The sequence below is a fragment of the Malus domestica genome, chromosome 05 (genome assembly GCF_042453785.1).
Source record: "Malus domestica chromosome 05, GDT2T_hap1".
Classification (NCBI taxonomy): Eukaryota; Viridiplantae; Streptophyta; class Magnoliopsida; order Rosales; family Rosaceae; genus Malus; species Malus domestica.
In genome coordinates this window covers 2,743,513-2,765,725 of record NC_091665.1, presented here as the reverse complement: position 1 = coordinate 2,765,725, position 22,213 = coordinate 2,743,513, and the positions used below count along the sequence as shown (strand labels likewise).

General features: G+C 39.5%; 2 protein-coding genes across 7 annotated transcripts; one reads left to right on the top strand and one right to left on the bottom strand.

The window, feature by feature from the left end:
• Window positions 1-1,411: 1,411 nt before the first annotated feature.
• LOC114825197 (phosphatidylinositol N-acetylglucosaminyltransferase subunit C-like) lies at window positions 1,412-9,616 on the top strand. 3 transcript variants are annotated; one of them, XR_011581146.1, is made up of 3 exons: window positions 1,412-1,572; window positions 8,597-8,886; window positions 8,977-9,616. XR_011581146.1 is itself a non-coding variant. In XM_070822085.1 (2 exons), the coding sequence occupies exon 2, from the start codon at window positions 1,846-1,848 to the stop codon at window positions 2,755-2,757; it is 912 nt and encodes a 303-aa protein (XP_070678186.1). In that variant the 5' UTR covers window positions 1,412-1,572; window positions 1,832-1,845; the 3' UTR covers window positions 2,758-2,905. The 3 variants fall into 3 exon arrangements, 2 of the variants coding, with proteins under 2 accessions (XP_070678186.1, XP_070678185.1); XM_070822085.1 differs by lacking the exons at window positions 8,597-8,886; window positions 8,977-9,616 and adding an exon at window positions 1,832-2,905; XM_070822084.1 differs by lacking the exons at window positions 8,597-8,886; window positions 8,977-9,616 and adding an exon at window positions 1,795-2,905.
• Window positions 9,617-9,816: 200 nt separating this feature from the next.
• On the bottom strand, window positions 9,817-21,207 carry LOC114824733 (uncharacterized). 4 transcript variants are annotated; one of them, XR_011581148.1, is made up of 6 exons: window positions 20,643-21,207; window positions 20,370-20,472; window positions 20,148-20,211; window positions 16,068-16,388; window positions 10,667-11,093; window positions 9,817-10,515 (listed from the first exon to the last, which is right to left on the bottom strand). XR_011581148.1 is itself a non-coding variant. In XM_070822086.1 (6 exons), the coding sequence occupies exons 5-6, from the start codon at window positions 10,778-10,780 to the stop codon at window positions 10,156-10,158; spliced, it is 474 nt and encodes a 157-aa protein (XP_070678187.1). In that variant the 5' UTR covers window positions 10,781-11,093; window positions 16,068-16,533; window positions 20,148-20,211; window positions 20,370-20,472; window positions 20,643-21,197; the 3' UTR covers window positions 9,817-10,155. The 4 variants fall into 4 exon arrangements, 2 of the variants coding, with proteins under 2 accessions (XP_070678187.1, XP_070678188.1); XR_011581147.1 differs by having other exon boundaries at window positions 16,068-16,533; window positions 20,643-21,203; XM_070822086.1 differs by having other exon boundaries at window positions 16,068-16,533; window positions 20,643-21,197.
• Between the last annotated feature and the right edge of the window lie 1,006 nt (window positions 21,208-22,213).

The window sequence follows — 22,213 nt, the reverse complement described above, 5'->3', positions numbered from 1 at the left end:
GGATTTAAGGCTGATTTGGTATTGCTGCGCTTTAAAAAAAACTTTTGTGAGAATAAGCGGCTGTGCTGTGAAAATAAGCGGCTGTGAAATAAATCAACAGAGTGTTTGGTAAACTTTTTTGTAAAAGTGCTTTTGGAATAAAAAAGCAGTCTGATAGTGAGTCTTTTCATTAAAAGAGCACTGTAGCTCTGTGTGCTTTGAAAAAAAACCAGTTTTCCAAAGCTGCAAATGGTAGCTTCGGCTTTTTCCTTTGATTTCAGCTTATTCTCACAGCAGCTTCCAAAATACGTCCTTTTTTTTTCAGTTTACTAAACACCTAAAACTCTCACAGCTTTTTTTCATGGGTGCTTTTTTTTTAAGCACCTCACTCCCAAACCACCCCTTATTAGCATTTGAAATCTTGGGCGATACCAATTTATTGGCTCATAAGTATTTCTATCAAAATATTTGAAATTTTTTACGAGAATCGAATTAAAGATGTTCCACATACAAGTGAACAAGAGTAGTACTAGACCATATAGTTTGGACTGTTGGGGCGTTTGTTTGCCCTCACTAAGTGGGACTGGACTGGACTGGACTAGCTGTTAGTCCAATATTGTGTTTGTTTCATGCTGGGACTAACATTAATGAGACTAAAGGGGACTAGCATGGACAAAACCCTTCACTAAGAGGTCTTAGCGAGACCCCCCAATAACCATGGGACTAGCTAAGACTATCCTCTCTCGTCCTCGTCATGCTCAACAACCACTCCCGATAGACTCCTCGTCATCTCCGGTCACCGAGATTATAATAAAATATTAATAATTTATATATTAAATAATATAATATTAGAATTTGTTATTATCCGCTTCTTAGTCCAACACTGCACCAAACGCTTCACTAAGTTAGTCCAGCTTAGTCTAGTCTAAGCCAGTCCAGCTTAGTCCTTGAAGCTAGTCCAGTCCGAGATAGTCCAGCGCAACAAACGCCCGAGGTTAAAAAAACTTGAAGAGTATATTAGATATTGAAAAAAGAATTAAATGAATCATCATACTAAAATCTAACGTGAAAGCCTAATTACTGGACTAAATCTATTAATCAAAAGGAAATGAACAAAATCCATTAATCAAAGGGAAATGAACAAAACCCATTAATCCATTAATCAAATTGGATTCATATCAAATTTTGTTCTAAATAAAAATGCTAAAGTAAGTTTTTTTAGTAGCTTTGGAAATGTTTTTAAAATAACTAAAAAAATTATTTATAAAAGCCATTTCACTAAAAATGCTTTTATCATTTGAAAATCATTTCTAAACAAACTACAAATAACAAAAAAATAATTTTTACAGCTACATATAATTAGTAAAGATTTCATTAATTTTTTACTAAAAAAATTGTTTGTTTTTTTTCCTTTTGGTAACTCAACCAATCCATGCTCATTTTTCTGGTTGGCGGAAAGAAACGAAGTGAACATTGCGAAACTCAGAATCCCAACTCAGGGCTAACCTAGACAGACTTGTTCATTTCTGACGAGATTTTTCCGGTGGAGATGCATTCATCCACAACCAACACTCCGCCTTTTCCTCTCTAAAGGTATTTTCTTTCCTTTTTCTCTCCACCACCTTCATTTTTTCCCCATATGAAATACAATGCCTTCCTCGGTCTTCATTCAACTCTGGAATTTGAGTTTTCTTCTTCTCTTGTTTGTGTCTGGCTTCGCATATTTTGTTCATCATTGTCCAGATTGCGCATACTTGTTTTGTTACAATATTGATCGTTGAGGAAAACCCCGCTTTGACACTTTTGAGTTTGAAGGCGGGATTTTGAGCGAAAAGATTTGGTTTTTGCTCAGAAATTACGAGTTTGATGGATGCATTCATGAGTGAAATCCTGTCTCCGACGCGACCCAGATGGCGAAAAGTGGCGTATGGAGGGATGCAACCTGGGTTTGATGACAATCACACGGATGACTCTTTTCTTGAAGATATGGTTATGAATGCCAATGTTGTTAAGAGGGACATTCTTAAAGTCATGCTGGATTCCGTTTCGATATCTCAGTACCTCTGCATTGTTGCTCTTGTTGGTTTGGTTTGGACATACACTCTCAGATCGATTCTTAATGAGAATTCGCTCTTGCTTCTCGATGTCACGCTTCTTGGATTGGGGTTTCTTGTTCTCCTTTTAACTAAAGAAATGCTTTCCTTTAGTCTCTTCTTTCGTTACTTGCTCAATATCTCCTTTTTCATCAGTGGCTTATATGTTTTAGCTCCCATCTATCAAACGCTCACCACTTCCATCAGCTCAAACTCCATTTGGGCAGTAACAGTGTCACTCATTGTGCTCCATCTCTTCCTCCATGACTATTCGGGGTCCACCGTAAGAGCTCCCGGGGCTCTACACAATCCAACCTTGACGAGTTGCATCTCTTTGAATGCTTCAGTTGTGGCCTCGGTATTCATTGCTTCGTGCCTTCGGTCAAGGCTGCTTGTTTTCGCTATCATGCTTTTCTCTTTGCAAGTTTTCCTTTTCGCTCCCTTGGTTACTTACTGTATCAAGAAGTATTCCTTCTGTCTGCACCTTTGGTTTTCTTTTGGTCTGATGATTGCGACCTTGACTCTTGTTTATACCTTGCATCTGTTACTTTTTGTGATGTTGTTAGGGTTGTTGATTTTTGTAACTGTGGTTTGTCCGTATTGGCTTATACGGATGCAAGAATACAAGTTTGAGATCAATGGTCCTTGGGATGAGGCTAAACTTTGTTTTGATATAACTGATTGAGACTTTTGTGCTGTGTTTCTGATAGCTTTTGAAGATCAATAAAGGAAGCAATTGACTCATTATTTTCAGCCATTTTAATTTGCATAGCAACATGCATTCTACCATTTGTCGCCGATAGACTTGGGAGTATTCAAATATCTTTACTTTCAAGGAGATTAAAGTTGGGATACATGTATACATGATATTTTTAATAAATACTGTTGAATTGTGGCCAAGTGTACAACAAAACAAAACAACTTTCGGCTAATAAACAAACCAAAATAAAAAAAGGTGAAAGACATCATGATGAGGAGGCATCATGATTATGTTTGTTGAAAAGAAAAATCGATGGTCATGATGATGTTTTTGAGTTTTTTATTGGGTGCTTTTGTATTGATGAAGTGAGGATACGGAAGTGAGAATGATAGAGGAAGTGTGCACCATTTTTCTGTTTTAGTAGCCCATCTTTGAGAGATCAAAGAGAGCTGCAGAGAGCAGAAAACTGAGAGCAGAAAAGAAGAAGAAGATGCTCTTTTTTTTGGTTAGCAATCATCCATCATAATTATTGTTGTAATAGCTTTGAGCTACATGTACAGAGAAGAAATTATTCATTATATTTCTTTCTCTATTTGTTTATGTGGTGTGTGAGAGCTATTGGGTGTATTGGGTTATTTGGGTTGTGAGATTGCCAACACTTTGTGAACTCCCATTTGGTTGATAGTGGATTATTGGGTGAGCTCCTACTGCTCCGAGGACGTACTCCAGTTACACTGACTGTTGAGGAACCTCGTTAAAATCTTGGTGTTCTTTAATATTTTGTTCTTGCATTTCATTTGATAAATTTCTTGTGGGTTAGCTTGAGTTGGTTCCAACAGGTTTGGTGCTATCCTAGCATAACAATTGGTATCAGAGCACTGGTTGCTCTTGGGTACTGTCTAGTTGCCAAAGATGTCAGATGGGCAAGATGAAAATCCTTTTGGAAGCAGCTCCGGGTTTGCAAGAACTACGGTGCAAAATGCAAAGTTCGAAGTGGAAAAGTTTGATGGCACAAACAACTTTGGGATGTGGCAATGTGAGGTCAAAGATGTGTTGGCTCAACAAGATCTACTTGCCGCTTTGGGAGAGAAGCCGGAAGTTATGTCGAAGCCAGAATGGGAGAAATTAAATTTGTGGGCTTGCTCTTCAATTCGGTTGTGCCTTGCAAAAACTCAGAAGTATTTTGTGATGCGGGAGATGGTAGCAAGTGTGTTGTGGCAAAAATTGGAAGACAAGTATATGACGAAGAGTGCAGAGAACCGGTTACACTTGAAGAAAAAGCTCTACCGCTTTCAATACAAAGAAGGTACAAAAATGATTAGACACCTTGATGTTTTTAATAAGTTGATTGCCGACTTGTTAAATTTAGATGAGGATATTAAGGATGAAGATAAGGCCTTAATATTGTTGAATTCCTTGCCGGACTCTTATGAGCATTTTGTTACCACTATTATGCATGGTAAAGAAACTGTGAAATTTAAAGATTTGTCAAATGCCTTGATGAATTATGAAATGAGGCATAGAGATAAAAATTATGATAGTACCTCTGAAGCTTTATTTGTTAGAGGTAGATCATCGGAGAGGAAGTCATCTTCTAGTAGGAAAAAATCACAGTCTTGACCTAGAGGAAACTCTAAAGGTAGAAAACCTTTGGAAAGGGATGAATGTGCCTTTTGTCGTAATAAGGGCCATTGGAAGAAAGATTGTCCTAAATTGAAGACCAAAGGCAAAGAAAGTTCTGAAGCTAATGTTGCTGAGGTTGAAACAGATTTTTCTGATTTTGCTTTAACCACTTCCTCATCATTTGATTGTGCTACTAAGTGGGTGTTGGATACGGGTTGTACTCATCATATGACTCCTCACAAGGATTGGTTTTCAAGCTTGAAAGAGTTTGATGGTGGCGTTGTGTTCATGGGAGATGACAATCATTGCACAACAAAAGGGATTGGTACAGTTTGTTTAAAGTTGCATGATGGCATGGTTAAAGAGTTGACAGGTGTTCAGTATGTACCAAATTTGAAGAAAAATCTTATTTCTTTGGGTACTTTGGAATCCAAGGGTTTCAGGTTTCATTCAGATGGGCAGACATTAAAAGTTACTTATGGTGCACTTGTTGTGATGAAAGCTCCTAGATGTGGCCATTTGTATTTATTGCAGGGAAGCACTGTGACAGGTGAAGCATATGTAGTTTCTGAAAATATGGGCACATCTGATTCAGATACTACTAGACTATGGCATATGAGATTAGGCCATGCCGGTGAGAAAGCTCTATAAGGGCTTGTGAAAAAAGGTCTTCTAAAAGGTGCCACGACTTGTAAGCTTGATTTCTGCGAGCATTGTGTCTTGGGGAAGCAAACTAGAGTGAAGTTTGGTACTGCTGTACATCAAACGAAGGGCATTCTTGATTATGTGCATTCGGATGTTTGGGGTCCTACAAAGACTCCCTCTTTGAGTGGTAGACATTGGTTCGTGACCTTTATTGATGATTATTCAAGAAGGTCTTGGGTCTACACTATGAAGCACAAGAGTGAGGTGTTAAGCATTTTCTTGGGATGGAAGAAAATGGTTGAGAACCAGACTGGGAGAAAGATTAAGATTTTGAGATCGGATAATGGTAGTGAATACACATCCGACCATTTCTTTAAAGTTTGCAAAGAGGAAGGAATTGTGAGGCATTTTAGTGTTCGGGGAACTCCACAACAAAATGGAGTTGCAGAAAGATTGAATCAAACCTTGCTTGAGAAGGTTAGATGTATGTTGTCTCAATCGGGTTTAAGCAAGTCATTTTGGGCAGAGGCAGTTAATTATGCATGTCACATCATCAACCGGTTACCCTCAGCTGCTGTTCAGGGTAAGACACCAATGGAGGTATGGACTGGAAAACCTTCTTCTGATTATGACTATATCCGTATTTTTGGTTCACCTGCTTATTTTCATGTGACTGAAAATAAACTTGATCCTAGAGCCAAAAAGGCTATCTTTCTTGGTTTTAGTAGTGGTGTCAAAGGTTACAGGTTGTGGTGTCCAGAGATGAAAAAACTTGTAATCAGCAGAGATGTGACATTTGATGAAGAAAGTATGTTCAAAGACTCTGAGAAGAATGTGAAAGATGTCCAACAGGTGGAGCTTGAGAAAGTTGCCTCTGGTACTTCAAATCCTATTTCCGCTGATGTCGAAGCCACTACAAGTGAAGAAGTTGGAGACCATGAGGATGTTGAAGAAGTTGAACTTGAAGATTCTATTCAAGTTGAAGAGGAAGTTTCACCTCAAGAGTCTATTGCCAAGAATAGAGGAAAGAGACAAATTACCAAGCCAGCTCGGTATAGTGACTATGTTTCTTTTGCTCTTCCTATTATCACTGATGAGATTCCATCTAATTTCGAGGAAGCCATTAAGAGTGAGGAGAAGAAGAGGTGGTGCAATGCCATGGGTGATGAGATGAATTCTCTCTTGAAGAACAAGACTTGGGAGTTAGCTAAATTGCCTAAAGGCAAGAAAGCTAGCGGTTGCAAATGGGTGTATGCTAAGAAGGAAGATGCTGATGAGAAAAGCAATGTGAGATTCAAAGCAAGATTAGTTGCTAAAGGGTATGCACAAAAGGAGGGCATTGACTACAATGAAATCTTTTCTCCGGTTGTGAAGCACTCCTCAATTCGCATTATGTTAGCTCTTGTTGCACAGTATGATCTTGAGCTTGTGCAACTTGATGTGAAGACGGCTTTCCTACATGGTGATTTGAATGAAGAGATTTATATGTGTCAACCGGATGGGTATATAGTGAAAGGGAAGGAGAACTTGTTTTGCAAATTGAAGAAATCACTATATGGCTTGAAGCAATCTCCAAGGCAATGGTATTTGAGGTTTGATAAATTTATGAGAGGCCAAAATTATTCTAGAAGTCAATATGATCATTGTGTGTACTTCAAGAAGTTGCAAGATGGATCTTTCATTTATTTGTTGATATATGTTGATGATATGTTGATTGCCTCAAAGAATGTAGAAGAGATTGAGAAATTGAAGAAGCAAATGAAAAATGAGTTTGAGATGAAGGATCTTGGTGAAGCGAAGAAGATCCTTGGCATGGAGATCACTAGAGATAGAAAGAAGGGTTTAGTCAGTTTGAATCAAAGACAATACCTTGAGAAGTTGATTCGAAAGTTTGGAGTTCATGATTCAACCAAACCGGTTAGTACCCCTTTGGCTCCTCATTTTAAATTGAGTTCTCTACAGTGTCCTAAAACTGATAAAGAAAAGCTGCAAATGAAAAATATACCATATGCAAATTTGGTTGGTAGTTTGATGTATGCAATGGTATGCTCTAGACCGGATATTGCTCATGCAGTTGGCATGGTGAGTCGATATATGCATAATCCAGGTAAAGAGCATTGGCAAGCAGCTAAGTGGATTTTGAGGTATCTCCATGGTACTCAAGATGTTGGTTTATGCTTTGAGAGAGATGACTCTGGTATTGGTCATTTTGCAGTTGGTTATGTTGATTCAGATTATGCAGGTGATCTGGATGGAAGGAAGTCTACTACAGGCTATGTGTTTACTATGGCTAAAGGACCAGTTTGTTGGAGGTCCATTTTGCAGTCGTCTGTTGCCTTGTCTACTACAGAGGCTGAATATATGGCAGTTGCTGAAGCTATAAAGGAGGCCATTTGGATACATGGGCTGATTAGAGATTTGGGGGTTGATCAGAAGCAGGTGGAGGTACATTGTGATAGTCAGAGTGCCATTTATTTGGCTAAGTATCAGGTTCATCATGCGAGGACCAAGCACATAGATGTGCGTTATCACTTTGTTCGTGAAATTGTTGGTGAAGGGGAAATCATTCTCCAGAAGATTCCAACTAAAGACAACCCCGCTGATATGTTGACTAAGGTTGTTGGTGTAGCCAAGTTTGTTCATTGCTTGAATTTGGCTCACATTTTGCCTATATAAAGAAGGCGTTGAGCAGTAGGAGTTTTGGAGCATTTGGCTCGGCATGAGTTGTTCTCTTGCTAGTGTTTGGGAGTGATGTTGTGTGTTAATTGTGTTGGTTGGCTTATCATGGCGTTTTTCGGAACTTGGCCAAGGTGGAGATTGTTGAATTGTGGCCAAGTGGCCAAGTGGACAACAAAACAAAACAACTTTCGGCTAATAAACAAACCAAAATAAAAAAAAGGTAAAAGACATCATGATGAGGAGGCATCATGATTATGTTTGTTGACAAGAAAAATTGATGGTCATGATGATGTTTTTGAGTTTTTTATTGGGTGCTTTTGTATTGATGAAGTGAGGATACGGAAGTGAGAATGATAGAGGAAGTGTGCACCATTTTTCTGTTTTAGTAGCCCATCTTTGAGAGAGCAAAGAGAGCTGCAGAGAGCAGAAAACTGAGAGTAGAAAAGAAGAAGAAGGTGCTCTTTTTTTTGGTTAGCAATCATCCATCATAATTATTGTTGTAATAGCTTTGAGCTACATGTATAGAGAAGAAATTATTCATTATATTTCTTTCTCTATTTGTTTATGTGGTGTGTGAGAGCTATTGGGTGTATTGGGTTATTTGGGTTGTGAGATTGCCAACACTTTGTAAACTCCCATTTGGTTGATAGTGGATTATTGGGTGAGCTCCTACTGCTTCGAGGACGTACTCCAGTTACACTGACTGTTGAGGAACCTCGTTAAAATCTTGGTGTTCTTTAATATTTTGTTCTTGCATTTCATTTGATAAATTTCCTGTGGATTAGCTTGAGTTGGTTCCAACAGGTTTGGTGCTATCCTAGCACAACAAATACATTTGATTACAATTGTATACATGTATATATACACATTCACACAGATGGGAAAGAAGAACAATAAGCTCAAGGGTGCTGAAAATGTTGGAACTAGGTCACGAGCTGCAACCATATGGAATGATCAAAGTGTAGCTATATTCTGTGACTTGTGTATTAAGGAGGTGTAGGCAGGACATCGTTCCCGCACTCACTTTAACAAACTTGGATGGCAAAGTTTGGTTGAGAACTTCAGTAAAAAGACGGGAAAAGAGTGTGACAACGTACAACTGAAAAAGAAGTGGGATTCACTTAAAGTTGAATGGAAAATGTGGAAGAAGCTGAATGGAAAATTTAGGTTTGTAAATTTCCCTTTAGTTTTTAATGTTGTATTTTATTATATCATCATGAGTCCTTTCTAATAGGTCATATCTCTCTAAAATGCCAGCTGGATTGTGATTATGCGAAATTTCGAAACAAGGGCATTAATCCAGAGTTGGAGGAGAAGCTAGATAGGATGTTCGTGAACACCACAATCAACAGGGAATGTCATTACACTCAAAGGTAGTGGCGATGCAGATCAGGCAATCCCAATTGTGATGACCCAAGCTATAAAAAGGTCGTCAGGGAGGGGGAAACGAAGAAAAGTTGAAGAACCCGACACTCAAGTTAGGAAGGAAAAGAAAGGTAAAGGAGTCGCCATAGGTAGGGGGAAGGTGGGAGGTGCTTCAAAATTGTCACAACAGAATGATCAACCTGCGGAGTCAGTTGACAGTAGTAGTTCTGTAACACTGATATCATAGGGTGGTCCACATGGCAGTAGCATTGCCGAACTGATGCAAGCAGTTGGAGCTCTACCCGGGGTAGAGACCGGGAGCGAATTGTGGTTCTTTACAACTCAGTTATTCCTGTCTGAAGGCAAGAGAGAGGTGTTTGCATACAAGAAAGATCCCGACATTAAGCCTCCAATGGCTTAATTATGAATATGCTGCAAAATAAGCCGGATGTATTTTTCTTATGAAGTATGAACATTGTTATATTACGTTGTTAAGATTATGACTTAAAGCTGGTGGCTGTTATCTGGAGAATTACCATACATTTGGTTGTTACCGCTGTTAATTCTTATCGGCGTTGGTTGGTTTGTTCTAATTCGCGAGCATATAACCACGAATGTGTAAGTTCCATTACTTTGGAGAGACTTAAAGGCTAAGCAATCGAGAATCATATATATATATATATATATATATATATGAGAGAATATTGCCATACAGTGTCCAGGGACTTTCAGTTCGTAGATAACACAGCCTTAATACATTGGATTTGAGTTTGAGTACATGCCAAAATACACGATATTGGGTAAAAAAATTCTTCACAAACAGTTGTAAAACAGTTCACAAAATCATTCATTAGCTCTAATCAAGATTTATCCAAAAGTAGTCGGATCTTTCTCAATCAACTCGAGCCTTTCGACTTTAACATTTAAGTCCGTTAGAAGGACTAATCCCTCAAATCAGCTTTGTAGTCATCCATTTCCATGTCAGCTGCACACTCTTCTTCAGTAAGGGGAGGAAGTTGTCTGGTTTTGCGTTTCAAGTTATGCTTGTGCCACTCACTCTTGAAGTGATCCCTATACTGCTTGGAATCGCCCATGAATGCATTGCATGTGCTGCATTTGTTCTGCTTTCCCTGCAGCATTTCCACTCCCAGTAGAGATGCTCTGTTTCAGCAAATCATCGCTCAGTTTTAGCACAGGATCAGCTGACTCCTTTTTCGACAAGTCAGGATCAGTAGATTCTTTTTTCTTTAATGAACTGATGTTCGAGGAATCTTTGAGTGAGTGTGACGGTTCATCCTCATGATCATCATATTGATCGATAACAGTGTCACCCTCCGCATGCACAGAGAGTGCAAGAACTTCATATCTACCATGAAACTTCATCATCAATCCCTCGCATTCACAACAAGAACCAGGGTCCAATTCACAAATCTGCACAACATAAAACACAAGATTAAACAGGAAGATCACGATTACTCCAACAATGGTAGTTTTTAAGTAGCATGCTTAAAAAGTACTTCAACCCTCTATTGTACTTTAGGATTACTAAGCAAAATAAGGCGGACAAAGTACTTCGACTTACAGTAGATATCTGACTTCCAGATTGATCGTTAGAAATTATGCTAGCATTCCAGGCAGTCAGCTTCTCCGAAAGAGATGAAAATTCATGGTCAGGAACTATGAGTCGCAATCTCATTGGAGACCGTTTGATTGGGAAGTGCTTCTGAAGCTCATGAATAACTTCCAGAGCCTGCACAAGAAATGGTAGTGTATATATTCAACACAATAAGACAATGCACAGTATAACCTAAATCCCATATGTTGCACTCCACATACACACAGATATACCTCCACATATATTTGGATAACCTGCAGAGGTTAACACCCTGCGGAAATGTGCACATGCATACAGAAGTCTACTTATTATACATATAAGTCGCCGAAGAGTAACATCATGCACGTGCACACACATAAATTATGTGCATACTTATTTTCCACCAACATGACACCTGTTAGCGTGAGTCATAAGATATTATAGGAGGTTTCCTTTAGGAATGTAAAGTTTGTTTCCTTATGTAATTAGGACTATGTAATTAGGGTTGTATATATATCCCTTTTTGTCTTGTGAATAAACAGATGAATTATTCCTACCGTATATTTCTACTTGGTATCAAGAGCCTGGCACCGTAACCCTAGTAAGAAAAAATCTCATCGTGCGCTGCTGCTGTTGCTGCTGTGTGATTCTGCAAGGGCTGTGCGTTTTCTGCCCTTGTTGTATCGGTACTGCTGTGTGTTACAGTGAAGAAAGATGGTGAACGTAGAAGGTGGAGGCTCGGGGCAGAAGCCTGGAGTCGGTGGTAGTTCGGCCAATAATTCTGCGTTCAACTCAGTGATAATCCAGAATGATGCCTCGGCAGTGCCGAGTGCAGTAAAACTTAACGGATTGAACTACCCGCTTTGGTCCAAAGTATTGGAGATCCATATTGCAGGACGTGATAAGAAGGGGTTTGTGTCAGGGAGCATAAAGGAACCAAGTGAAGATAGTATCGGGTTTGAGACATGGGAGACTAGGAACGCTATTGTGAATGGATGGCTGATTAATTCCATGGAGCCGGCTATCATGAGTTTTTTCATTCACCTTCGTACTGCCAAAGAAGTATGGGAGGAGGTTGCTCGAACATACTATGATGGTTCTGATATCTCTCAAATTTATGAGTTGAAGGTTAAGTCGTTTCGACTTCGTCAGGAAGGACGTCCAGTTGGAGTGTACTACGCTGATCTAAAATCTGTGTGGCGGGAGTTGGATCAACGAAGGCCGATTAAGATGGAGTGTGCTCAAGATTTGAAGACGCTGCGAGAGGAGGTCCAATTGGACCGAGTGTATGCCTTCCTGGCAGGTTTGGATGATATTTTTGATAAGGTTCGTAGTGACATCTTACGAACTCAGCCTCTTCCGTCTGTTGAGGAGGTGTTCTCTATGGTTAGGTGTGAAGCTCAACGTCACGCCACTATGATGGGTGGAAGTAATGTTGGCAGCCAAGGAAGATGACCTGCAGCTGCTATGGTGTCACGGTCTCCTGCCAGTCTTCCTTCTGGTGGTTTGTCAAATTTATCTTTAAATTCCCGTCCATTCACCCGGGAAAACAAAGATAATTTAAAATGTACTTTCTGCGGCCAAACACGCCATTCTGAAGATACATGCTTTGCGAAGCATGGAGTACCCGAGTGGTTTCCGGAGTTGAAGAAACGGTTGCGGGCAAAAGATCGTGGGAATAATAGCTCTAATGGTGGACGGGCAGCCTTTGCTGCTGCCACACCAAGCAATATCACAGGAGCCGAGGTACAATCTGGTGAGCCAAGTCAGTCGTTGTTGAATCGTACGACTGTTGGTGAACCATCGTCGAATACAGGTACTGTAGGCCGTGTTCTCTTAGCCTCCGACACTGCTCATCATACAGGTTGGATTCTAGACTCTGGTGCAACGGATCATATGACCTATGATAAGAATTTGTTTCAGTATATGACCAAGCCCCATAGAACATGTGTGGAGACGGCTAATGGTACTACTGCTTCGGTTAATGGAGCAGGCACCGTGTGTCTCACACCATCTCTCTCTTTGCACCACTGCTTATTTGTTCCGTCTTTATCTCATCACCTACTATCTATACCGCAAGTCATGGAACAGTTGGATTGTGTTGTATTAATATATCCATTTTTTTGTCTGCTTCAGGATATTCAGACCAAGGAGATCATTGGGCGTGGCACTAAGAGAGAGGGGTTGTATTATGTGGATGATGTCGTTCCGGGAAGAGCTGCTGCGGTTCGAACGTCCACTGCTAGTACGTTAAAGGACGTATGGATGATGCATTGCCGTTTAGGCCATGCTTCTTTTGGTTATTTACGGCGTTTGTTGCCTAGTTTATTTCATGGAATAAATGAATCAGACTTACATTGTGAAGTATGTATTCTTGCTAAAAGCCATCGTGTTTCGTATCCTTCAAGTATGAATAAAAGTGTGTTTCCGTTTGACCTTGTGCATTCTGATGTTTGGGGTCCCTCCCCTGTAAGTGTGACTTCTGGAATTAAATGGTTTGTCACCTTTGTGGATGATTGCACCCGTATGACCTGGTTATATGTGATTAAACATAAGAGTGATGTTACTATGGTGTTTCAGTCTTTCTGTCAGATGATAAAGACACAATATTCCTCTATTATTAAAGTTCTCCGCTCTGATAATGGAGGTGAATATATTAATTCTGAGTTGTCTCAGTTCCTTGGGACTCATGGGATTCTCCACGAAACGACGTGTCCCTACACTCCACAACAAAATGGGGTTGCAGAAAGGAAAAACCATCATATCTTGGAAACTGCTCATGCATTGATCCTCGGTACCTCTGTACCTCAATGTTTTTGGCCTGAAGCGGTCACTTATGCTATCTACCTCATAAACCGTATGCCATCCCGTGTTGTGGAATTTTAAACACCACTTCAAGTGCTCAGTAAACATGTCCCCGTGGTGTCCACCAACACACTCACACCTCGTGTGTTTGGTTGCGTGGTGTATGTTCATATCCAAAAAATACATCGTAGTAAGCTGGATCCATGTGCTCTTCGGTGTGTCTTTGTGGGTTTTTCCACCCACCAAAAGGGTTATCGATGTTATCATCCTGGAACCCGCCATATATATGTGACTATGGATGTTACTTTTTCTGAATCCGAGTATTTTTATACTTCTTCCCCATCTACTTCAGATCACCAGGGGGAGAGTGAGACTGTGGGTGATCTGGGTTGGTTGGATTGTGATTTAAGGGGAGATATAAGTGGTCACCTCGAGTCTAACGATGCTGAAGAATGCGACAGGCCACAATCTGTGATTGCCGAGAGGAATGAAATCAGTGCTGCTGCACTGCAGCAAGTTGTTGCCGAAGGGAACAATCAGGAACGGCAAGATTATGCCGAGACCAGTATTGAACAAGAACAGCTCAGTGTTACCGATACCAGTGGTGAAGTTAGTAGCAGTTTACCCTTTCTCTCTAGCTCCACAATGCTGTCCAATGTATCTTCTCTGAATATACCTGAGGTAAGTACAATAGATGATTATACAACTAATTCAAATAATATTGTTAGTACATATAAGTTGCCACCAAGACAAAATCGAGGTGTGCCACCTGACAGGTTTTCTCGGGAAGGGAAGGTGAGGTATCCAATCGCCAACTACGTATCTTGTAAGAACCTTGCACCTGAACGCAAGGCTCTGGTAAATAACATAGAGTCCATTAAAGTTCCAACTCAAGTGGAGGAAGCTCTAAAAGATCCAAAGTGGGTGAGAGCAATGGATGAAGAAATGATGGCTCTACAGAAAAATAAAACTTGGGAAGTAGTGGAGCTACCTAACGGGAAGAAGCCGGTTGGATGCCGCTGGGTGTTTACAATCAAATACAGGGTTGACGGGTCTATAGATAGATACAAAGCAAGGTTGGTAGCAAAAGGATATACTCAGACATATGGTGTAGACTATCAGGAGACATTCTCTCCGGTAGCCAAAATGAATACGGTACGTGTACTTATCTCTTTAGCTGCAAACCTGGATTGGCCCCTAAAGCAGTTCGATGTGAAGAATGCTTTCCTTCATGGGAATTTGGAGGAAGAAGTATATATGGTCTTTCCGCCTGGATATGACGCAGGTAGGAATACGGGGGTTTGTCGATTGCGTAGGTCACTTTATGGACTTAAGCAGTCTCCTCGTGCATGGTTTGAAAGGTTCACACAAGCCATGAAGAAGAATGGATATTGTCAGTGTCATTCCGATCATACGTTGTTTGTGAAGCGTAGATTGAGTAAAGTAACTGCTTTGATTATCTATGTAGATGACATGATTATTACAGGGGATGACTCTGATGAAATATCAAGGTTGCAGATAAACCTTGCGGCAGAATTCGAAATGCAGAACTTGGGAGACTTAAAATATTTTCTGGGAGTTGAAGTTGCCCGTTCATCTAGGGGTATTTTCTTGTCTCAGCGTAAATATGTGTTGGACTTGTTGAAGGAAACTGGTATGCTAGGGTGTAAACCGGTAGACACCCCTATTGTTGAGAAGCATCATCTGGGCATATATCCAGATCAGGTACCGGTTGATAAAGGCAGATATCAGAGACTTGTAGGAAGACTGATTTATTTGGCTCATACTCGTCCAGACATTGCTTATGCCGTAAGTGTTGTGAGTCAGCTTATGCACTCACCAAGTATAGACCATATGGCCACAGTCATGCATATTTTAGCATATTTGAAGTCTGCACCGGGAAAAGGAGTACAATATGGGAGACACGGACATCTGAGAATTGAAGGTTTTACTGATGCAGATTGGGCTGGTGATGTAACTGATAGGTGATCAACATCTGGATATTTTACTTTTGTTGGAGGGAATTTAGTTACTTGGCGTAGTAAGAAGCAGAAAGTGGTCTCACGATCATCAGCTGAAGCTGAGTACAGAAGTATGGCACACAGGCTGTGTGAGGTTCTTTGGTTGCGGAAGCTTATTTGGGAGCTTGGGTTCAAGCCAAAGGATGCTATGAAATTATATTGTGATAACAAGTCTGCAAGAGATATAGCAGACAACCCAGTGCAACATGATAAGACTAAGCACGTGGAGGTTGACAGACATTTTATCAAGGAGAAACTCGAAGGGAAAATTGTCTCTCTCCCGTGTGTGACTTCCGAGGAGCAACTTGCAGATGTTCTTACTCATGCAGTATGTAGTCGAAAGTTTAATGACTCACTCATCAAGCTGGGCATGTGTGATATCTATGCACCAACTTGAGGGGGAGTGTTAGCGTGAGTCATAAGATATTATAGGAGGTTTCCTTTAGGAATGTAAAGTTTGTTTCCTTATGTAATTAGGACTATGTAATTAGGGTTGTATATATATCCCTTTTTGTCTTGTGAATAAACAGATGAATTATTCCTACCGTATATTTCTACCACACCGTGAAACAAAATTTGCAAGCTGGGAGACTCATTTTAGAATCCACCAATCTGTCATATCTATCGTAATTTTATACGAGTATATTCTTATGTAACATGAAGGGAAAGAGAGATCCAATCATCTGCTTCTTCTAGCTTTTATGTGGGTCTACAGCAAAGTGAATTTCATGCATTAGACTCTCAATCAAGCTAATAGTGTAAGGGCGCCGGATCTCAGGATTATAGGTTTTCTGCATAACAATGGTGGCTATGTCCCGAAACTGACTGGACAACTGAGATTCCCTCTCCTTCCCAGCCACTTGAAGCTCTCCTTAGTCCAAAATCTACAAGAAAAAGCTTACGACTCAACAACACATTTACGAAACCAACTCAAATGCGGCCTTAAAGTCTTTTGTCTTGGCAAGAACACCTTTTGAAACATTTGTGTAAACAGTATGCGATTGCAGTACTTCATCCAAATCTTTCTCACTGTCCCACAACATAAAACATCACAACTTTCATATATACATATTAATTCCTGCAAGATGTTTCAAATTCAAACTACAAAAGTTTCGCTGTCATTTTTGTTCTTCGTTTTCTCAGTTATACTTTCACATATACATGAACAAATTCGCATAAACAAAACACTATTATGCAAATTTATTACACATATTTCTCAACACTATTCTTCACAGTATTCAAAAGCACTTGCAGAAAATCTTGTTTTGATATTAATTTGGCATATAAATACAAATTACTAACAAAAGAGATTAAAAGTTCATCTTGTAGTTGTAGTCTCAAACCTGTATTATTTCCAGTTTTAACAAATAAGAAAAATAAAAAACCGCTTCTCTACAGGATGTCGTACTAACTAATCTTAAAAAAGAAAAGGAAAACTAATGAAAAGGGCTTGAAAACTTTGAGTTTTAACGATAAGGACAAAATAAAGGGTAAAGTGAATAATAATAAGATTGACTTTTTAGTGTAAAATGTGGTTTTTCGTTAAAGTGAACAGTACCAGGAGCTTTTTGTTAAAGTTCCCAAAAAGAAATGAATATATCTGAATTCTCCGCCTATCTGATATCGTTTCAACAAGCTTGTATTGCTAAACTCTCTTAACTAATACATTGCAATTCAATCCCTATACTTATCAGCTAACCAACACATCTGACATGCTACAATTTTTCCTTTTTGCACACACAAACAGACGTAACCTCTTCCATATAGGGATCCATTTGGAATTGTAGCATTTCGGAGGAACGCGCATTCATTTGAGCTCCATATCTCTACTAGTAAGTATGTCGATAGCATGCTTTTGGTACGACTCTCTAGTGTCAAACTTATTATTCCTTCAAAAGAATCCACATTTGCTTTGCAGTTGAAGGCAGCATTCGAATCCAACGGTGATAAAAACTATCGCCAGACGCAATATTACCCACAACGCCTAACTAATCTACAAATTCGTAAATACTAATAAAAAGAGCAGTAGACAGATACCAACAAAAACAAGGGGACTAACCACGCTTTCTTCAAACGTATTCATACCAACTTCGAAAGTATACGCTGTCCTCAAAACTTGCTACGGATTAGAATGTTGAGCTCTTCCAAGTTCCATAAACTTGCGTTGATTACAAGCTTTATTAAAAATAATTGAAGACTTTATTTATAAAGCAAACATGGCACACAGATAAAAAGTGAATAGAAGAACATCCAGTCGAAAGTAGGTAGTAACTACACATAACCACCCAGCTACAAATTCATAACAAATTTACAATTCCCGTGAAACCATTTATAAATAACTACACATTTTCTCCCTAACCAATTTCATTTTCCCCTTTCCCGCTACTACTCCCATTTTCTCTGCTCTCTCTATCCCATGGCGGCAATGGGTGAGTTGGCCTCAACTCCAAACCTCCAAACTCGAACCCTCCAAAACTTGACGCCCTAGGCCAACTCTGGGCCGTCGAGGAGGCCAAGAAATCGGTTGATGATTGCACAGCCAAATACAACAAAAATGGCGCAAAACTTCTCATCTGGAAGAAGGCATATGTGCATTACGACAATGACATAACCGCCGCAATTTCAGCACGCAGCCGGCTCGGATGGGAGGGTATGTTGGCGGCCGACGTCAGAAATCAGAAGCGCTTGGCTCGAAAAGCCAGTAAGAAAATGGAGATCGAATATCACAAATTTAATCAAATTCGCGAGGTGAGCTAGAAGGACGAGCAATAGAAAAATGACGAGTCATATGACGATAGCTGCCAATAAAACGTTAGCATTTTGTTTCTTTTTTTTTTCTCTCTTTTCTTTTTCTTCGTCGGTTGTAATCAGGCGTTGGCCGGATTTGCTCGATCAATACAATGCTTCACTGATCTTCACTCATGTTCATGCATTTCTTCAATGTTCGTTCATATATGGAAATTTTTAGTTTAATTGTCTATGTGATTAATTTTGTTCGATCGAACAAAGATCGACGATCTCGGAACCAATTCTTTAATATCCGATTTATGAAATTTTTAGTTTCATTTTCTGTTTGTGATTAATTTCGTTCGATCGAACAAAGATTGACGATCTCGGATATTAATTTCGTTCGATTGTCGATCTTCGTTTGATTGAACAAAATTAATCACAAACAGAAAATGAAACTAAAATTTTCATAAATCGGATATTGAAGAATTGGATCCGAGATGGTCAATCTTCGTTCAATCGAACGAAATTAATCACACAAACAATTAAACTAAAAATTTCTATATACGAACAAACATTGAAGAAATGCATGAACATGAGTGAAGTTCAGTGAAGCATTGTATTGATCGAGCAAATTTGACCAACGCCTGATTACAATCGACGAAGAAAAAGAAAAGAGGGAGAAAAAAGAAAAAAGAAACAAAATGCTAACGTTTTATTGGCAGCTATCACGCATCGTTTTTCTATTCCTTGTCCTTCCAACTCACCTCGCGAATTTGATTAAATTTGTGGTATTCGATCTCCATTTTCTTACCGGCTTTTCAAGCCAAGCGCTTCTGATTTCTGACGTTGGCCACCAACGTACCCTCCCATCCGAGCTGGCTGTGCGCTGAAATTGCGGCGGTTACATCATTGCCGTAATGCACATATGCCTTCTTCCAGATGAAAAGTTTTGCACCATTTTTTTTGTATTTGGCTGTGCAATCATCAACCGATTTCCTGGCCTCCTCGACGGCCCGGAGTTGGCCGAGGGTGTCAAGTTTTGGAGGGTTCAAGTTGGGAGGTTTGGAGTTGAGGCCAACTCTTAGGCAGAGAGCACCCATTGCCGCCATGGGAGAGAGAGCTGAGAAAATGAGAGTAGCGGCAGGAAAGGGGAAAATGAAATTGGTTAGGGAGAATATGTGACGGTATGTGTAGTTATTTATAATTGGTTTCACAGGAATTGTAAATTTGTTATAGTTTGTAATGAATTTGTAGATGGGTGGTTATTTGTGTTGTTTGTGCTATGCATTTCAATGTGAAAAATGAATGCACTATCTACCATCGAGTTGATTGCATATAAGTTTTTTTGTCTTTCTTAGTAGAATTCTGATTAGAACTCGTTTCAAGTTGCATTCAATTGTTTACTGATATATTTAGTTTTTTCCATTCCATTTGTTGCTCTTTGTAAATTGTCTCACTTGTCATTAGGATTATGAATCTCTTGTCTCTGGCAAGACACAAACCAAAAAAAGGCCCCAGAGAAACAAACTTCTTAAAGATATAGAAAAGGCCCTCCAAGTTCACACTCAAGAAAGAGTCTTGAACTGCAATCCTACCTTGAAAACTCGTGTTGATCGTTCTTGTATTCGGGACTTTTGTGAAGCTCTTACTCTGTTCCGCTGTTTAATTATAATACAGATCACCTCTGTATCTCACAGTACGCCCTATGCGTTGATCACCTTGCTTTCACTTCTTATTTCGTGGTATTTGTTTACTCTTAATTAGGTATTTTGTAAGTTCATCTATTTATTGATGTTGAGGCTTTTGAAAGTTTACATTTTTCCGCTTCCTGGGAAAATGTATTGCTCCTAGTTATATAGCAGCAATAATTAGCAACCATTCTCGGTATATAGCAGATTAAAAGCCAAAATTACCTAAATTTGGTCGAGTCGAAAATGGCACCACTTTTGTTGACGCGACCAACTGTAAATTTCTCACCTATGAATTGCATGAAAATATTCAAGCAAGAAATTAGTCAAAACAAAACACAAGGATATTTAAACACCATGCAGAAGGTGAGCAGGAGATTTCGGAGGAGAGGACAATAGACAGCAAGAGAGTGACAAAGTGACAATTAAAGAAAAGGGTACACTAACCAAGCTTCTCAAGGGTGAAGAATTCATTTTCAGTGCCATCACCCCAACCTAACAGTGCCAAGTAGTTCACCATTGCCTGAGGTAGATAGCCCATCTCCCTGTACTGTTATGTTCTAGTTATTAGATGTCAAGAATATTGTCAATATTGACAAAGAAACTCTTAAGTAAAGAAAATCAGAATAGAGAAAGGTTCAAGCCCTAGGACCATGGATGATACATCCTGTAATCCAACATATTTATCAAGTAACAATAAGCATATTTATAGATAACCACCTGGCCTACAGAAGTCGCACCATGCCTCTTTGACAGCTTACTCCGATCAGGGGCAAGAAGTAAAGAAACATGGGCAAAGTCTGGCATTTGGAATCCTAGATGATGGGCTACAAAACCCAAGTGGTGGCGTCGGTCATCGCTTTGTCGATTCACCGGAAAAATGAAAAGGGTGGCCGGAGAACTGTTGATTTTCGTCGGTTTTGTGGCCTCGCACTGCCACGTACGGTGGTTAATCAAGATGGCTCTTGGGTGAGTTTTGTAGAGAGGAGTGAGAGCTTCAAGATGGTGGTGGTGGCATCGAAAAATATGATAGGACCAATTCCGTAGGAATGGAGAAGAAAAGGAAAATGCAAGGAAAGTAAGAAATAAAATAACAATTCTTTTCATTCATGCCTTTCCCAAATGATGAAAGGAGGCTTAAATACAACCCTAGATGAGGAGTTCTAAGATTGGAACACATCTCCACCCTCACTCCCGTTGGATGAAACCAACTACTACAGAGATAAGACAAAATACCATAAATGATATAAACCCAATAACTAGAATCCTAACAAATTCCACTGGAGGTGGCCGGAATAGTCGTCGGAATTTCGTGGGTTGCGGGGGTTCGTTTGGGTTGATTTTTTGGGTTTTTGGGCTTCTGAACCAGGTTTCCTGAAGTGGAAACTTCCTAATTTTGGGTTGACTAATTATAGACTCACTTCTAATAGTAAGTCCACATGTCTAAAAGGTTTCACTACTTCTGAGGCTCGTAATTTTTCCGTTCTAACTCGGAATTAGTATCCGTTTGTACCTACATGCTCGTGGAATTAAGCTCTACCTAAATAACTCTAGAGTTGACCAAAAAGGTCGAGAAAATTGGAAATGACCAAATTACCCCCTCACTTCGCTTTTCTCAAAATCAGAGAATTAACGAATTAACTTCAATTAAATCTCTGAAATACGTCAAAAATTAAATAAAATACTAATTTTGGGTACGGGATATCACAATTGGTCTCTTAACTCATCAAAACGTGCATCTATGGTTCTTTTCGTTAACTTCGTCAGAATTTCGTCAAAACGAATTATGTCAGTGATAGGAGCATATTTATGCAACTTAGTTAACATGTTTTCTTGCATTTACTTAGTTATTTATTGCTTATAAGAGTGTTTTAAGCTATTTTCGTGTGTTTATAGGTCCTAATAGCAAAGTTGGAAAGAAAGTGCATTTTGGTGCAATTTGGAGCAATTTTGGGCCAAAATGGATTGCATGCATATGGAGCAAGTGGGATGGACGTTTTTGGTGTTTTAAAAAGGGTTTCAACACATGCAAAAATCTGAATAATGAAGTTGAAGTATGGAAGTATGCAGATACATACACTTAAGGAACAATTTGAAAGGAAAAGAAGTGAAAGATGCCATTTGTTGGATTGCTTTACAAGTTGTATTCACCTTTTCAGCAACTACAAACATCATTGCAAGCTGAAATGATGCATAGCATGTGTGTAGAGGTGTAAAGTGGCCAAAAGTTGATGTTTGCAAGATGAAATGATGCAAAACATGTGTGTGAAAGTTGTCTAACAGCTAGTATA

Coding starts and splice junctions, on each gene's coding strand:
- LOC114824733 (XM_070822086.1), bottom strand. CDS start 10,780: ATGAGATTGCGACTCATAGTTCCTGACCATGAATTTTCATCTCTTTCG. Junction 10,516..10,666: donor CTGGAAGTCAGATATCTACT/GTAAGTCGAAGT, acceptor TATGTTGTGCAG/ATTTGTGAATTGGACCCTGG.
- LOC114825197 (XM_070822085.1), top strand. CDS start 1,846: ATGGATGCATTCATGAGTGAAATCCTGTCTCCGACGCGACCCAGATGG.